Source organism: Typopeltis vanoorti, chromosome 14 (genome assembly GCF_054136105.1).
Source record: "Typopeltis vanoorti isolate ZY-2024b chromosome 14, IOZ_Tvanoo_1.0, whole genome shotgun sequence".
NCBI classification, from domain to species: Eukaryota; Metazoa; Arthropoda; class Arachnida; order Uropygi; family Thelyphonidae; genus Typopeltis; species Typopeltis vanoorti.
In genome coordinates, this window is record NC_143562.1 from 41,538,383 (window position 1) to 41,552,163 (window position 13,781).

A 13,781-nucleotide genomic window follows, 5' to 3' on the forward strand; every position below is an offset into this window, starting at 1 on the left:
GGTGGTAGGTAGCATTGTCGTAAAAAAGGATGACATTTCTATTTTCCTTCTTCATTTTTGCATTAAACATGTTTAACCACTCTTTATTGTTTCTCCAAATCACTGGTAAATTATTAATTTTCGGGTTCTTGAAACATCTTGATTTTGCTGCTTTTCCAATTCTCCTACCATATTCCCACACAATAATGCTGTAAGTCTTTCTTTGGACATTTTGCCCCCAGTACACTTTTCTCCCTTAACTGTGAGTGATTTTGTTGTTACTTCCTGAAAAAACAATCCTGTTTCGTCCACATTGTAAATGTTTTTAGGTTCATATGGTGAAATCATTTCTAGCAGTTTTGGTTTCCACTCACTCGTTACACTTTCATCCACATCTTTAGATTCCCCACAGACTTTGTTCCACACAATATTGTGCCTCTTTTTAAAACTATCCAACCATCCTGTAGATGCCTGAAACTGATCATTCCCAAGAGATTTGGCTACTGCGAGAGCTTCACTTTGGACCAGATATGTGAATGTTTTTGATCTTGTATTCGTGAACCACTCACACAACCTCATTGATTTCCTTGTTGCCGGTTACCTTTGCCTTCCTCTTCATTCGACTGTTTCCTTGCAGCCACTCATTCATTCATTTTCTCCTTTTGTTTAAGTGCTGTATACTTGCATTTTGCCACACTTCACATCATTATTTCCTGTACCAAGAATTTATCCTTTTCTTTAGTTTCAATGACTTTGACTTTTTCATTTAGCCACAACACCACTTACGATTTAGCCATGATGCAAAAAAATGAACTGATCGGTTTGTTGAAATTCGAGTTTACTGAAATGTTTGGACTTACTGGAAACTGATCAACTTTAATTCTCAAACGAAACAGTAAAAACAACACAAGTGTCAAAATCTAATAAATATAGGTGTTATTTTTAAAACACTTTCTGCTTTATACAAGTAATTTTTAATAAATTCTTCCATATTGCTTTCCGTTTCCGTGTTGGGAAGATTCCGCATTATACAAAATAAATAACACTGTAATGCCTATTCTTCTGGCCAGGACTATGTGTGTGTGTATATATATATATAGGTGTATACTCTCCAGATGATGACCTTAATACGAAGGGTAGACATTGGAAAATTAAAGTTATTACTCTTCTTGGGCAAGTTGATATTTCCTTGTTTTCTCTTAACATGTTCATACTTCTGAACATCTATATATCTGCATTTGTAATTCACATACATACGCAGTTTTTCATCTTTTCTAATCCAGCAGATGAAATCCCATAAATACCATATCTAAATGGTCATTATAAGAAAAGTGAAAGGACAGAGACACTGGTGTGTAAACAAAAACATTCAAATACTTCACCATCTTTCATTGTTATAACTTACTGCACAAGCCTAATTGGAAAGTAACATCTACATGCATAGTATAGTGTACAGTAGCATATAAATAAAGTTGTAGTTTTTGTGTTGTTGCATAACAGGGGATGTGTTATTTCATATTACAGTGGATGAGTCTTTTACCAGTTTATTGGAGTATGTGAAACAGTAAAAACAACCAAATTTCTGATGCAAAAATATGAGAAGGTTTTTTAGAGTAAAGTGACTCTATTAACTCTGCATATATCAGTGGACATGAACAAGAAACAGTGATGATGGAGTCAACATTAAAGATTAATCACAAAGTGGATGGTCAGATGATTTGATTTCCATAGCAGAAAGCTGAGCAGTTAATCAGAGAAATTTAGCAAATAAGTCAGAAATGAGAAGTCATGTCTTGAGTGAAAAAGTATGCCAACCTTTTTTTTGGCGGCTGGAGATTGCTATAGAAGTGATGTATGTCTGGAAAGGCTGGAAGCAAGTGTCAGTTCAAAGTGGGGGGGGGGGGGAATCTAGTCTTGCCTGTTGAGCTTAGTATTAACAGAGTTAAGGGAGATAAGATTAAGGTGTTTTTTCCTTTGTGACAAAAGAGAAAAATTGTGTATTAGAAGCATTGAAGCTGATGAGGTTGTCATCACTATTGAAGGATGGTAAGGAAATCAGTGTTTAGGGCACTAGTTGTAGAAGATATCATGAAGCTGGGAAGTTTGAGCGCACAATGTTTGTTATAAGTAGGAAGGACGGAGAGTTTCTATTATTGGCAGAACTACAGATAGTTTGAGATTAGTGAGAGGTCATTTATGTATATAAGAAGAGCGGTGAATATGTAACAAATCTCTGTGGAACACTTGCTTTTAGTAGAGAATTTTTTAAAAAAGAAGCCAAGCAGTTTATCAGAGAAAATTGGCAAATGAATCAGATCAGTAGCACTGAAATTGAATGTGAGGCAACCAGATCATTACAGATTTGAGCTACAATAAAGTTTGTGCATGTGCTAGTGAAATGAAATAGACACTGGAAGTTTGTTACTGGTCGCTTCAATGTTATCAAAAGGGTGACAAAGCTTTTTTTTCACAAAATCTTGACTGAGGATGAAAGTTGTGTCCATCATTATGATGTCTAATGAAAACTCAATATGTAATATATTGTCCCATCTATCTTTGAAGGCTAGATAAAAATAAAAAAAGGTTCATAACAGCCTTCTGTCAAACAGTACATGCCATCTCTTCTGGGACAGCAAAAATACTGTTTATCAGGACAGTGAATTCATAAAGCTTTATGAAAACCATGAGAAAGTTCAATCAACAAATTACTGAAAACTATATTTTGTTTTTTATTACACTGACTTTCTCTTTAGGATGAAGAGCTGACAGTGCAGAGGCGTTATCTTTGGGATTCTCCTACATCATCGAATTCTTGATATGTATGCTCTCAAGAATAGTACTGTGATGAATTTATATTATTGCTAACTTCTTGTTGACAGTTTTCCTCCAAATTAGTATTATTTACAAAGACTTCAACATTGTCAGATCTTATATTTTGGTCTTCTCACTATCTTTGAATCAAACACCTGTTTTGTTATCCTTCTCCCTCCCTCCCTCCACACACACACTCTCTCTCTCTCTCTCTATTTCCCTCCTCATTCTTAAATTATGTGTTAAATGTCCAAATAGCCACAGCACCATTTTTGTTTTCTTAGAAGAAAATTGTATTAGGTGCCAATTACAATGAACAATACCCAAAGAAGTAGCTGAGAAAAACAACAATAACAAAAAAAAAAGCATAAAGCATGCCACGGAATGAAATAATATAATGAAACGAAGATCGCTTTTTAATCTCTTTTAAATAGATTTGATGATTTTAAGGATGTCTTTCAGTATTTGGCTTGTGAGGCATTACCATTAGTTAAAAGTGTAATTATTAGTTAATTTAATATAAATCGCGTTTGCAATTTATTTCCTAAATACATTTTTCAAATTCATTTTTTGTAAATTCTAGGGCCTCCTTTCTCTTTTAAGAAAGCTAAGGTCGGCACCAGACCGAGAACTTCGTATTCTACTTCTGGGTTTGGATAATGCAGGAAAAACAACTGTTTTAAAGAAGTTAGCATCTGAGGATATAAATCATATCACTCCAACTCAGGTACACTAAAAACAATGCTTTTAGGAGTTTCTTGAATGTTCAACCCTTAATCACTCAACCAGCTTTGATATTGTATATGCATTCTTTTTGACATATAATCTTTCTTATAATAAAGTTGTGAATGTGAAGTATAATATAAAGTATCTATTTTATCCATAGAACTGGTGGTTAAGGCAAAGGAGATTATCTCTACTTACACATTATTAAGTATTATTAATGTCTAGTTCTTTTCTGATATCTTTGTTTGCATAGTTGAATATTAATAATGCTGAGTTGTTTTTTTCATTATATATGATATGGCTCTGCTACTAATGCTATCAGTGGTGCACAATAAATTATATTAGATAAGACATTCCTGGTTGAATTCTTTACCTGAGCATGAGCAAAGCTTGCATGTGAAGTATCTTCAAGTAGACTACTTGCATATGCAGGCAGATAACTCATTAATTAAGCAGATTAATCAAATTGTCCTAGTATCCCCATAAAGCATAGCAAGCATCCTTTTTCTGACATGCATATTGCTATGCATTATGGGAAAGGTAATTTTTGACCAGTTTTGACCTTTATTAAAACAAACATTTTCTTCTCTAATGTACTTTGTAACAAAAAATAAAAATTCTGCATGGTCTACATTGATTGATCATTTGTTTTATTTCTAACTCATCTCTCACATTCATGTTAAAATTGGTTTGAACTCTCATATATTTTACTAGCTTGGTCTTTTTTTGCCTGATTTCTCTTTTTCTGTATAAATTTATTCAATTGACAATTTTTGCATTTAAATTAAAAGCTGGATGTGTTCATAGATCTAAGAATCTCAACTAAAATCAAGTCAGAGAGTGTAGTTAATGTTTTCTGCTTTCTTGCTGATTTTCATACTAAATTTCTCAGTTATTGAGTTAGATTCTTGAAGGCTTGTTGCAAATTTAAGAGGATAGCATCACCTTTATAAAGGCTAAATTTAATTTTCCCTATTTGGATTAGTGATTTTCACTTCAGATATAAGTTTGTATTGCTATGTATAAAATTCCAGTTACATAGCATTTTAAAAGTTATTTCCTTTCCAGCCCCCCCCCCCCCCAATAATTACTATGGTGTTTAACTGTCGATGTGATGCATTGCAATAAATTGTTTTTGAGCCAATCCTGGGTTCAAGACTGGTTGATTAGACCCCCCCCGTACACACACACACACACACACACACACACACACACACACATGCTGTTATAAGTCCTCTCTGGCTTGGAGTTTAATAAAATTTGGTATTTAGAAAAGTAGAGCAACTACATAACCAGGAATCTGGTCCAAAAGATGCAGCGAACCAGCGGGTCTTCTGAACAGTCTCTAATCTCACCATCCTTTGATGCACATTGTTTAGTAGGTATTCAATCACATACTGCACAAAAAGACGAACTAGGAATTGCCTCTCTTAATTATATTCTGTGTTGGTTTAAAAATTATACATGATGGTGCAGCATAATCATAATCCTATTTTTTACAACGGGCCAAAGAACAAATTTACATCTTTTAATACAGAAGTTGTGGTAGCCTATGGTAATGTGTTTCATAGACTCTAAAGCTTTTGGCTGTTCAGCATGTGAAACTGTGGGAAGGAATGAAAAGGATGGATTTTCCTCAGCACACTATCAGATTGGTAGCTAACTTGTGCAGTGAGCAAGAAGACATAGTAAGAACACGTGCTGGATTAATTGATTGGCTTCAGGTGGGAAAGGGAGTTAGGCAAGAATGTATGTATGTAATTTCTCCTAATTTGTTTAATATCTATGCTGAGGACATCATGCGCATAGCATTGGTTGAGCTCAAGACAGGAATTAGGATAGGTGGTAAATTGATCAGTAATCTGAGGTATGCTGATGTTACAGTACACCTTTGTAATGACAAGAACTAGGACAAGTTCTTGACAAAGTTAATGAGATCAGTAAAAACAAAGGACTTCATCTCAATCTTAGCAAGACAAAGATAATGGTTCTCAAAGGAAATACAGACAGGGAAGCTCCTGAGAAACAAGTGTACCTTAATGGAGAAAGAATTGAGGAAGTCAGTAAGTGCGAGTACCTGGGAGCCATTATTAATGTGAGGAATTGCTGTTCAGATGTCAGAAGATTAAGAATGGCTAAAACAACAGTCAGAGACTTGTCTAAAATCTGGAAGGATGGATCTATTTCCATGGTAACAAAGTTGAGGATTTTGGATGCAGCTGTTTTTTCAACAGTGACTTATGGATATGAGACTTGCAACCAAAGAAGTCTCAAAAGCAGTGTTATTTTGAGGTGTGTTACAGATGGTTGTTGAGGATATTATATGAAGGGAGATGGTCTGGAAAGTTCGATAAACACCTAGAACAAAAATTATATTAAAGCAACAGATATAATCACAAGAAAGAACTTATGGGGATATATGAACATAAGTTATCTTCATAACTCTGAAGTTTTTTTTTTCTTTCTTTCATTTATAGGTTGCTGTAATATAATTTTTGTTCTAGGTGTTTATCAGAACTTTCCAGATGCCTCCCTCCTATACTGAAAGGCAGATGGATGCTAGAAAGAATCAGTAGACCCCCCCCACCCCCCCCCCCCCCCACCCCCCCCCCCCCCCACCCCCCCCCCCCCCCACCCCCCCCCCCCCCCACCCCCCCCCCCCCCCACCCCCCCCCCCCCCCACCCCCCCCCCCCCCCACCCCCCCCCCCCCCCACCCCCCCCCCCCCCCACCCCCCCCCCCCCCCACCCCCCCCCCCCCCCACCCCCCCCCCCCCCCACCCCCCCCCCCCCCCACCCCCCCCCCCCCCCACCCCCCCCCCCCCCCACCCCCCCCCCCCCCCACCCCCCCCCCCCCCCACCCCCCCCCCCCCCCACCCCCCCCCCCCCCCACCCCCCCCCCCCCCCACCCCCCCCCCCCCCCACCCCCCCCCCCCCCCACCCCCCCCCCCCCCCACCCCCCCCCCCCCCCACCCCCCCCCCCCCCCACCCCCCCCCCCCCCCACCCCCCCCCCCCCCCACCCCCCCCCCCCCCCACCCCCCCCCCCCCCCACCCCCCCCCCCCCCCACCCCCCCCCCCAAGCTAAAGAATTGTCAGTACCCTTGACCATTTTGTTTAATTTGAGTCTCGGGTCTGGGTTAGTCGCGAGCGGGTGGAAAGAGGGGAAAATAGTTCCACTGCATAAAGGTGGTTCCAAGACTGCTGTTGTAAATTACCGACCGATTAGCATATCAGGAATAATTGTAAAGGTCTTAGAGAAAATAGTCAAAAGGAAAATACAAGATTGGATTGAAGAAAATGGGATACTGTATCGGGGACAGCATGGTTTTGTGAAGGGTAGGTCATGCCTCAGTAACTTGCTCACGTATTATAACACAGTGACGGCTGAACTGGATAAGGGTAATGGGTTTACGGTGATTCTACTGGACCTTGCCAAGGCCTTTGACAGGATTCCACATGGAATTCTAATCAGTAAATTGCAGCATATGGGAATAGACATAGGGTTGGTGAGATGGATAGGAGGGTGGTTGACGGAGAGATATCAGAGAGTGGTTTACTCGGGAGTAGAGTCCACAAGACGGCCTGTGACTAGTGGTGTGCCACAAGGATCTGTTCTTGGACCAATGCTGTTTAATTTGTTCATAAATGATATAGGAAATGATCTGAGAGGAACAGTTCATTTGTTTGCGGATGATGCGAAGTTGGGTAGGGCAATAGTGAATGCAGATGACGTCAAAATTTTGCAGCATGATTTGGATAGATTGGAGGTCTGGGCTAAGGAGAATGGATGTCAGTTTAATGTGGCAAAATGTAAGGTTATGAATTTTGGGGTGAAAAGATTGGAGGCAGTTTACTGCATTGGTGGAACCCTGCTCCAGGAATTTGATGAGGCACGAGATTTAGGAGTGTTGGTGGATAAGGAATTGAAATTTAGGGGACACATTGCAAAAGTGACCAAAACAGCTCATCAAATCACTTGGTTGCTGAAGAATACGTTGACAAGCAGAGACAAGCAGGTTATTGTTCCTCTCTATCGAGCCTTGATAAGACCCCATCTAGACTACTGTGCTCAGATTTGGTCACCTAGGTTTCTTCTTGATGGGGAGGATGTGGAGAGGATCCAGAGGCGAGTGACCAAGATGATAGCAGGTCTGTGGAATGAACCGTATGAGAACAGGTTGAGGATTTGTGGGTTGCAAAAATTGGTTGATAGGCGGAGGAGGGGAGATATGATTGAGACATTCAAATTACTGAAGGGTTTCTATAAAATTAATTCAGAAGATATTTTTGAGAACAGGGCTGGTTGTGGGAGGACTAGGGGACATCCATGGAAACTGGGCAAAAGTGTGGTTAGTAAAGGTGTTAGAGCTGGGTTCTTTACTTTTAGAGTAGTGAATGAGTGGAATGCGCTCCCTGAGTCTGTAGTGGATGCTGTGACAGTGAATGAGTTTAAGGCGAGGTATGATAGATACTGTATGAATGTCAGATAGTTGTGATGAATATGATTTGGGGCCTCCCTCGATGAGTCTAATGACTCCCTGGAGTTGCCCGTAATAATAGTAATAATAATAGTAATAGTAATAAAGTATGGATATGTATTCCTGACTGCATGCCTGGTCAGTGTTTTTTACCACTGTGCTGTCATCACCGCTTGTTTCATTTAGCAGTTTTTCAAAGTAATTACTCCATACTTCAAGGATATCTTTTTCCCCTGTTTTCATGTCACCTTTATCATCTCTAATTCCTTTTACAGCACCCTTTCTCCATTCTTAAGCTTCTTCAACAACCTCCAGAATATCATACCACCTTCTTGATATTTATTTTCTATATTCTTGTCAAAGTCCTCCCATGCCTTTTGTTTAGCTACTTTTACACACTGTTTAGCATTCTTGCATTTGTCTCTATATTCTCTAAGAGCACAAGCTGACTTATTTGACAGGAACTTTTGATATGCTTTCTTCTTTTCCTTCACTGCCTCTTTAACTTCCTGTGTCCACCAGGGAGTTCTGATTTTTTTATCCTTACAGACAACCTCACCACATGCCTCTCTGGCAGAATCAATCAATGTTTTCTTAAGAGTTTGCCACTGAATCTCCAAGGTTTGATTCCTGTTCTCAAACTCTTTCATTTTTTCTTCAATAATCTTTGTGTATTTTAGTCTACAGTTCACATCTGAGAGCTGCTCAACTTTTATTCGCTTTAAAACTTTCTTATATGTTATTCTTTTCAATATTAAATTTAATTTTATCCTGCTCAAGAATAAATAGTGATCACTTCCAATTTCAAATCCTCTGTACACTCTGGTGTCCTGCACCAGGGAGAAAACATCACTATCAACAATAACATAGTCAATGAGACTTTTCTTATTCCTAGCCTCTTCTCTCCATGTGAATTTGTGCACATTTTTATGTTGGAACATGGTGTTAGTAATAACCAGTCCATGTCCTGAGCAGAAATCGAACAGATATTTGCCATTATTATTAGCTTTGCTCTTTTCTCCAAATTTTCCCAAAATATTTTTGTATGTCTCACAATCATTTCCTACTCTGCTATTTAGATCCCCAACAATGACCAACTTTTCATTTTTCATTGTGTCTGTTGCTTTTTCTAAAGTCTCAAAAAACTCCTCCCCTTCTACCTTAGTAGAACCTTCTGTGGGACCATAGGCATAAATAAGTTTCATTGTCCAGTTCCCCATTCTCATATTTGCCCACATTACTCTACTTGAAACTGACTGCTATTCAAGATTAGCCTCGTATTTTGTGTTGAATACTATGGCTACTCCTTCTTTTCCTTGATTGTCATTGCCTGAATATAACATTTTGTATTTATTGCTCAGAAAGATCTCACCAGTTTTGGTCTTTTTTGTTTCAGTCACCCCTATTATGTCAATCTGGTACTTATCTAATTCCTCAGCTAGCTCCATTTCTTTGCCATTCAGGCTTCTTACGTTGATAGTACCGATCTTTAACTCTGGTGATGTTGAGTTGGGGTTTGTTTTCAGATTTGTTCCAGTAGCTGACTTTTCGCTGGTTCCCTGGCGAAAACAACGGGAGCCTTGTTTAACAGGGCGACGCTCCAGCCGGCATGAAATTCTGTCATGTTGTACCATCATTTTTTATTTTGGTTTAACCAATAAGAATCCAATTTGATCGGCTAAATCCCAAATTGCCAGCCCATCCTCGTTCGTTCAGTATCCAAGTAGATACCCAACAGGGTGCACCACGAGAAGGTGAGGATTGGACATTAGGTCAGAAGCCCTGGTCGGTTCTCTGCATTCCGTTAAAGGCTATGCGGAGGTCTCCTCTCAGTTATACAGCTTTGACCCTTAAGCACCCCATCTCAGCATCTATAAAGTTTATTAAAATAATTTTTTTGTTATTATACATAAAAATCAAGTTTTTATGAAGGTTAGCAAAGTTCGATGTGGGCACTTTTTGTAACTCAACCGATGTCATAATTATACTCGAGCTCTTGTCAAGTGTTTTCCAGCATCTGAGGCATTATTAGAGCAACTGCTGCACCAATACAGTTTCAAATTGTCCAAATCCCAAACTTTTCTCTGGTACATTTTAATAAAGCCCCATGCAAAAAAAAGTCCTATGGAGTCATAGCTGGAGATCTAGGTGGCAGTTGGGCCTCCTTTTCCAATCCAATGCCCAGAAAATGTCTTGTTCAGAAATGTATGAGATCTTGATGAAAGTGTGGTGGAGCACCATCTTGCTGAAGCTTGAAACGTGGGGAATCTGTGGAACAGCAAAGATCTGTATATACTACAGTGATGGGACATATGCAGATCTTTGCTGTTTCATTTTTGTGCACTCCTAATCAGACATTGACCTGTGGTATGTCCCTTTTTTATTTTTGATCACTTGGTGAGAATTATCAGTACCTCAAATGCATCAATTGCGTCTGCTAACTTTCCCTCAAATGTGAAAGGTTGATTCATTGCTGAATAACAACAGATCAAGATAATTGGGAATGTCATCGATACGGTTGATCATCTGGCTGAAGGTGTCGAAGTTGAAATTTATACACATGCAAACAAAAATGCTTGTGAACAATGTCATGAACTGTTGAATGAGGAATCAGCAGTTCATTGCTAACTTGTTTAATTGACTTATGTGGGCTCCTTGAGAATGACACATGCACCTGATCCACAGTCTCATTGACCACACATACTGTGTGTTTGGGTGTTTAGCAGTTGTGAAACCAAACTTCCCATCTCTTTTTGAGTCTTATGTCACTGAAGAATGGATTGTGATGTGGGAGGATCCATATTCATTCTCATCATGCACACTGCATAATAGATTTAAATTCAACTAACCAGAGCATGCACCTTCTGCTCTGGGATCCACATCTCAACTGACGCAATAGCTGTTTTTGTGCATGCACACTACTGACCTTGAAAGTGTGACAATACAAATCTCGGCGAGATTTCCTGTCAACTGAGCTTTAGTTTGAGAAAATATGTATAATGAGTGGTTCTCACATTATAAGCCATTATTTTTGGATACCTCTAGCCCAGATACCCTGTATTGTTTGTTGCTGCTGTAGACCAGGGGGGGTCCACAGAAAGATGTAGATGAAATACATTGGGATTAGCATAATGAATGCAGGCTGAGCAATTATCACTGAGTAGTTCAACTATGGGAACATACGTTGGAGGGAAAGAAGGGTGCATGGCAAAATGGAATTTATACGGTTACTAATTACCTGAAACAGCATGTGAAAGGAAGGATTTTGAGAATGTTTGAATCTGGTAACAGCATCAGAAAATGTATCCATACCCATGGTTGAAATTCTGCCTCTGATTGGTGGAGCGACTATGCATTCTTCTGGGAGGTTGCTTAATGTGGAATTCCATGGATCATATCATGATACTGCTGGACTTTACAAAGGCATTTGAAATAATATCATATGGAAAACTATTACATAACTTGGAGCAAATGAGAATGGATATGAAGCTGAAGGCTTGGATAGGGGAGGTGACTGATAGACAAAAAGTAGGATATGGTGTAGTGGAATCTAGGAGAATGCAGATATTTTGTTGTTTGCTGATGATGCAGAATTGGGGTGGGCAGTAATTGATAAAGATGATGTAGATATCCTGCAGAATTATTTAAATAAATTGCCTTTGTGGGAGGGGAGGGCAGAGAATAATGACTCAATTTAATGTACCAAAATGTCACAGGCTTTCATCCCTGTGAAAATTATAACATGAATGAAAAGATTACATGCTCTGATAATGTTGAAAAGATAACGTTGATGATAATAATGAAAAGATAATGTTGATGATGGTATTGGATTGCAAGAAATTGAAGAGACTAGGGATTTTGGGACAATGGTGGACAGAGTTGAAATTCAGAGTGCATAATGCTTGGCGAAAGAGCTCAAGGATTACTTATATGTTGAAAAACATTCAAGTAAAAATATGAAGGTGGTTATTATTATTCCTCTTTAGAAGGCTGTGATTTGGCACTATCTTGACTACTGTACATAGATTTCACCTTGGTTTCTTAATTCTTATTTAGACCTGCCAAGCTAATGGCAGGTCTATGGAATGCTACTTATTGAGGATAGATTAAAGATGTGTGGGTTGCAAAGTTTACTTGATAGGCAGGAAAGAGCTGACATGATAGAAACCTCTAAGTTACTAAAGGGATTCTATATGATTGATACAAAATAAATTTTTCAGTATATGACAAATAGTCAGAGAACTAGAGGTTATCTGTGGAAGTAGTGTAAGAATGTGGTTAGTAAGGGTGTACAGACCTAGAATTTTTGCTTGGAGAGTAGTGAATGAGTAGAATGGATTGCCAGTAGTTGTAAGTACCATGACAGTGAATGAGTTTAAAAAGTGGTATGATTGGTATTGTGTGCATAAGGGTTAGTGTGGGTTTTTGGTGATCAGTTTTATGACTTCATGGAGATAACTGTATAATAATAATGTTAACTATTCCATTGCCAAAAGTGGCTTAGCTTTTTCTTTCCTACTTTGAACAATTTTAGGAGCATTGTGACTTTCAGAAATTTTACAGTATTAAAATAGTTTCTTTTCTGTCTCTATATCTTATTTCCCCTAGGCTATCTTAAAATTTCTTATACAAAAATTGCAGAAAACTATGAGTTTGCCATATCCCACTATCAATGCAAACAGCACTATACTAACATGATTTTTAACATATTACAAGCAGAAACAACATATACAATTTGTAAAGAAATGCCTTTCTTTCACATCATGTCATATTAAAAGTTGCAAATGGACAAGGAAATATATCCATTCCTGGTAATGATAAAATTTGCATATATCTCTTATATTATATCTATAGTACTTAGCTAAAAAAAACTACATTCATAGTAATAAAAATTTACTAAAACATCTTTTAAACCTCATTTGTGCTTGCATTGTTTTGAATTATGTACATAATCAGCTGGAACATTTTGGCATTTTCAATTTACTTCCTGCAGATTTGTACTGGATTTATTTAAAAGTATAATATCATGTTGTTGTTGACGAGCTTCTAGAGGTGCATTAAATATTTCCAATTTTGATATTAGGACTAATGCAAGTTTCTTTCATAATGTAATCAATATATATATAATGGATAACAGTGAAGGTAGTATTCACCCTTTGATTCATGCTGATTGTACATCTTCCTTCAGTTTTAATTGCTGACAAAGCTCAAGTGCAATTTAAATTGTAAGTTAGCCGTTAGAATTATGGAAAGTTTTCCCACTTGGTTACAGTGTATATAACAGAATGTGCAGGGGAACTGGTGATGCCTTTGACTAGGCCATTTAAGTGTCAGCTCCGGAAAAGTCCCAAGAGAGTGGAAGGACGACAAAATAATTCCTTTGCATAAAGGAGGATCTAAGTCTGTTTTAGCAAATTATAGACTAATCAGTATTTAAAAGTGGTGGTAAAAGTACTGGAAAAGTTGTCAAAAATATAAATCAGGAATGGGTGGTTAAGAATATGATATTCTATGAGGGGAAGCATGGCTTTGTGGAGGGTAGGTCATGCCTTTAGTCATCTGTTAACTTTTTATAATAGGATGACAGCTGAGTTGGATAAAAGTAATGGCCATATGATGATATGGAACTCTATTATGCAAACTACAATAAATGGGAATGGGTGTGAAATTAGTGATGATAAAAGGGTGGTTCATGGACAGATACCAAAAAAGTAGTATATGGAGGAGCAAGAGCCAGGCTGGCAGGTGATTAGTGATGTGCCACAAGATTCAGTGCTGGGACCACTAT

General features: G+C 38.4%; 1 protein-coding gene across 2 annotated transcripts in view; it reads left to right on the plus strand.

The window, feature by feature from the left end:
* Positions 1 to 13,781, plus strand: part of LOC150099399 (ADP-ribosylation factor-like protein 3) — a 114,992-nt gene that overhangs the window by 39,078 nt on the left and 62,133 nt on the right. For both annotated transcript variants that reach the window (XM_090403816.1, XM_090403817.1), the window contains exon 2: positions 3,374 to 3,517. In XM_090403816.1, coding sequence (XP_090259942.1) covers positions 3,374 to 3,517 — 144 coding nt within the window. The remainder of the gene's footprint in view (positions 1 to 3,373; positions 3,518 to 13,781) is intronic.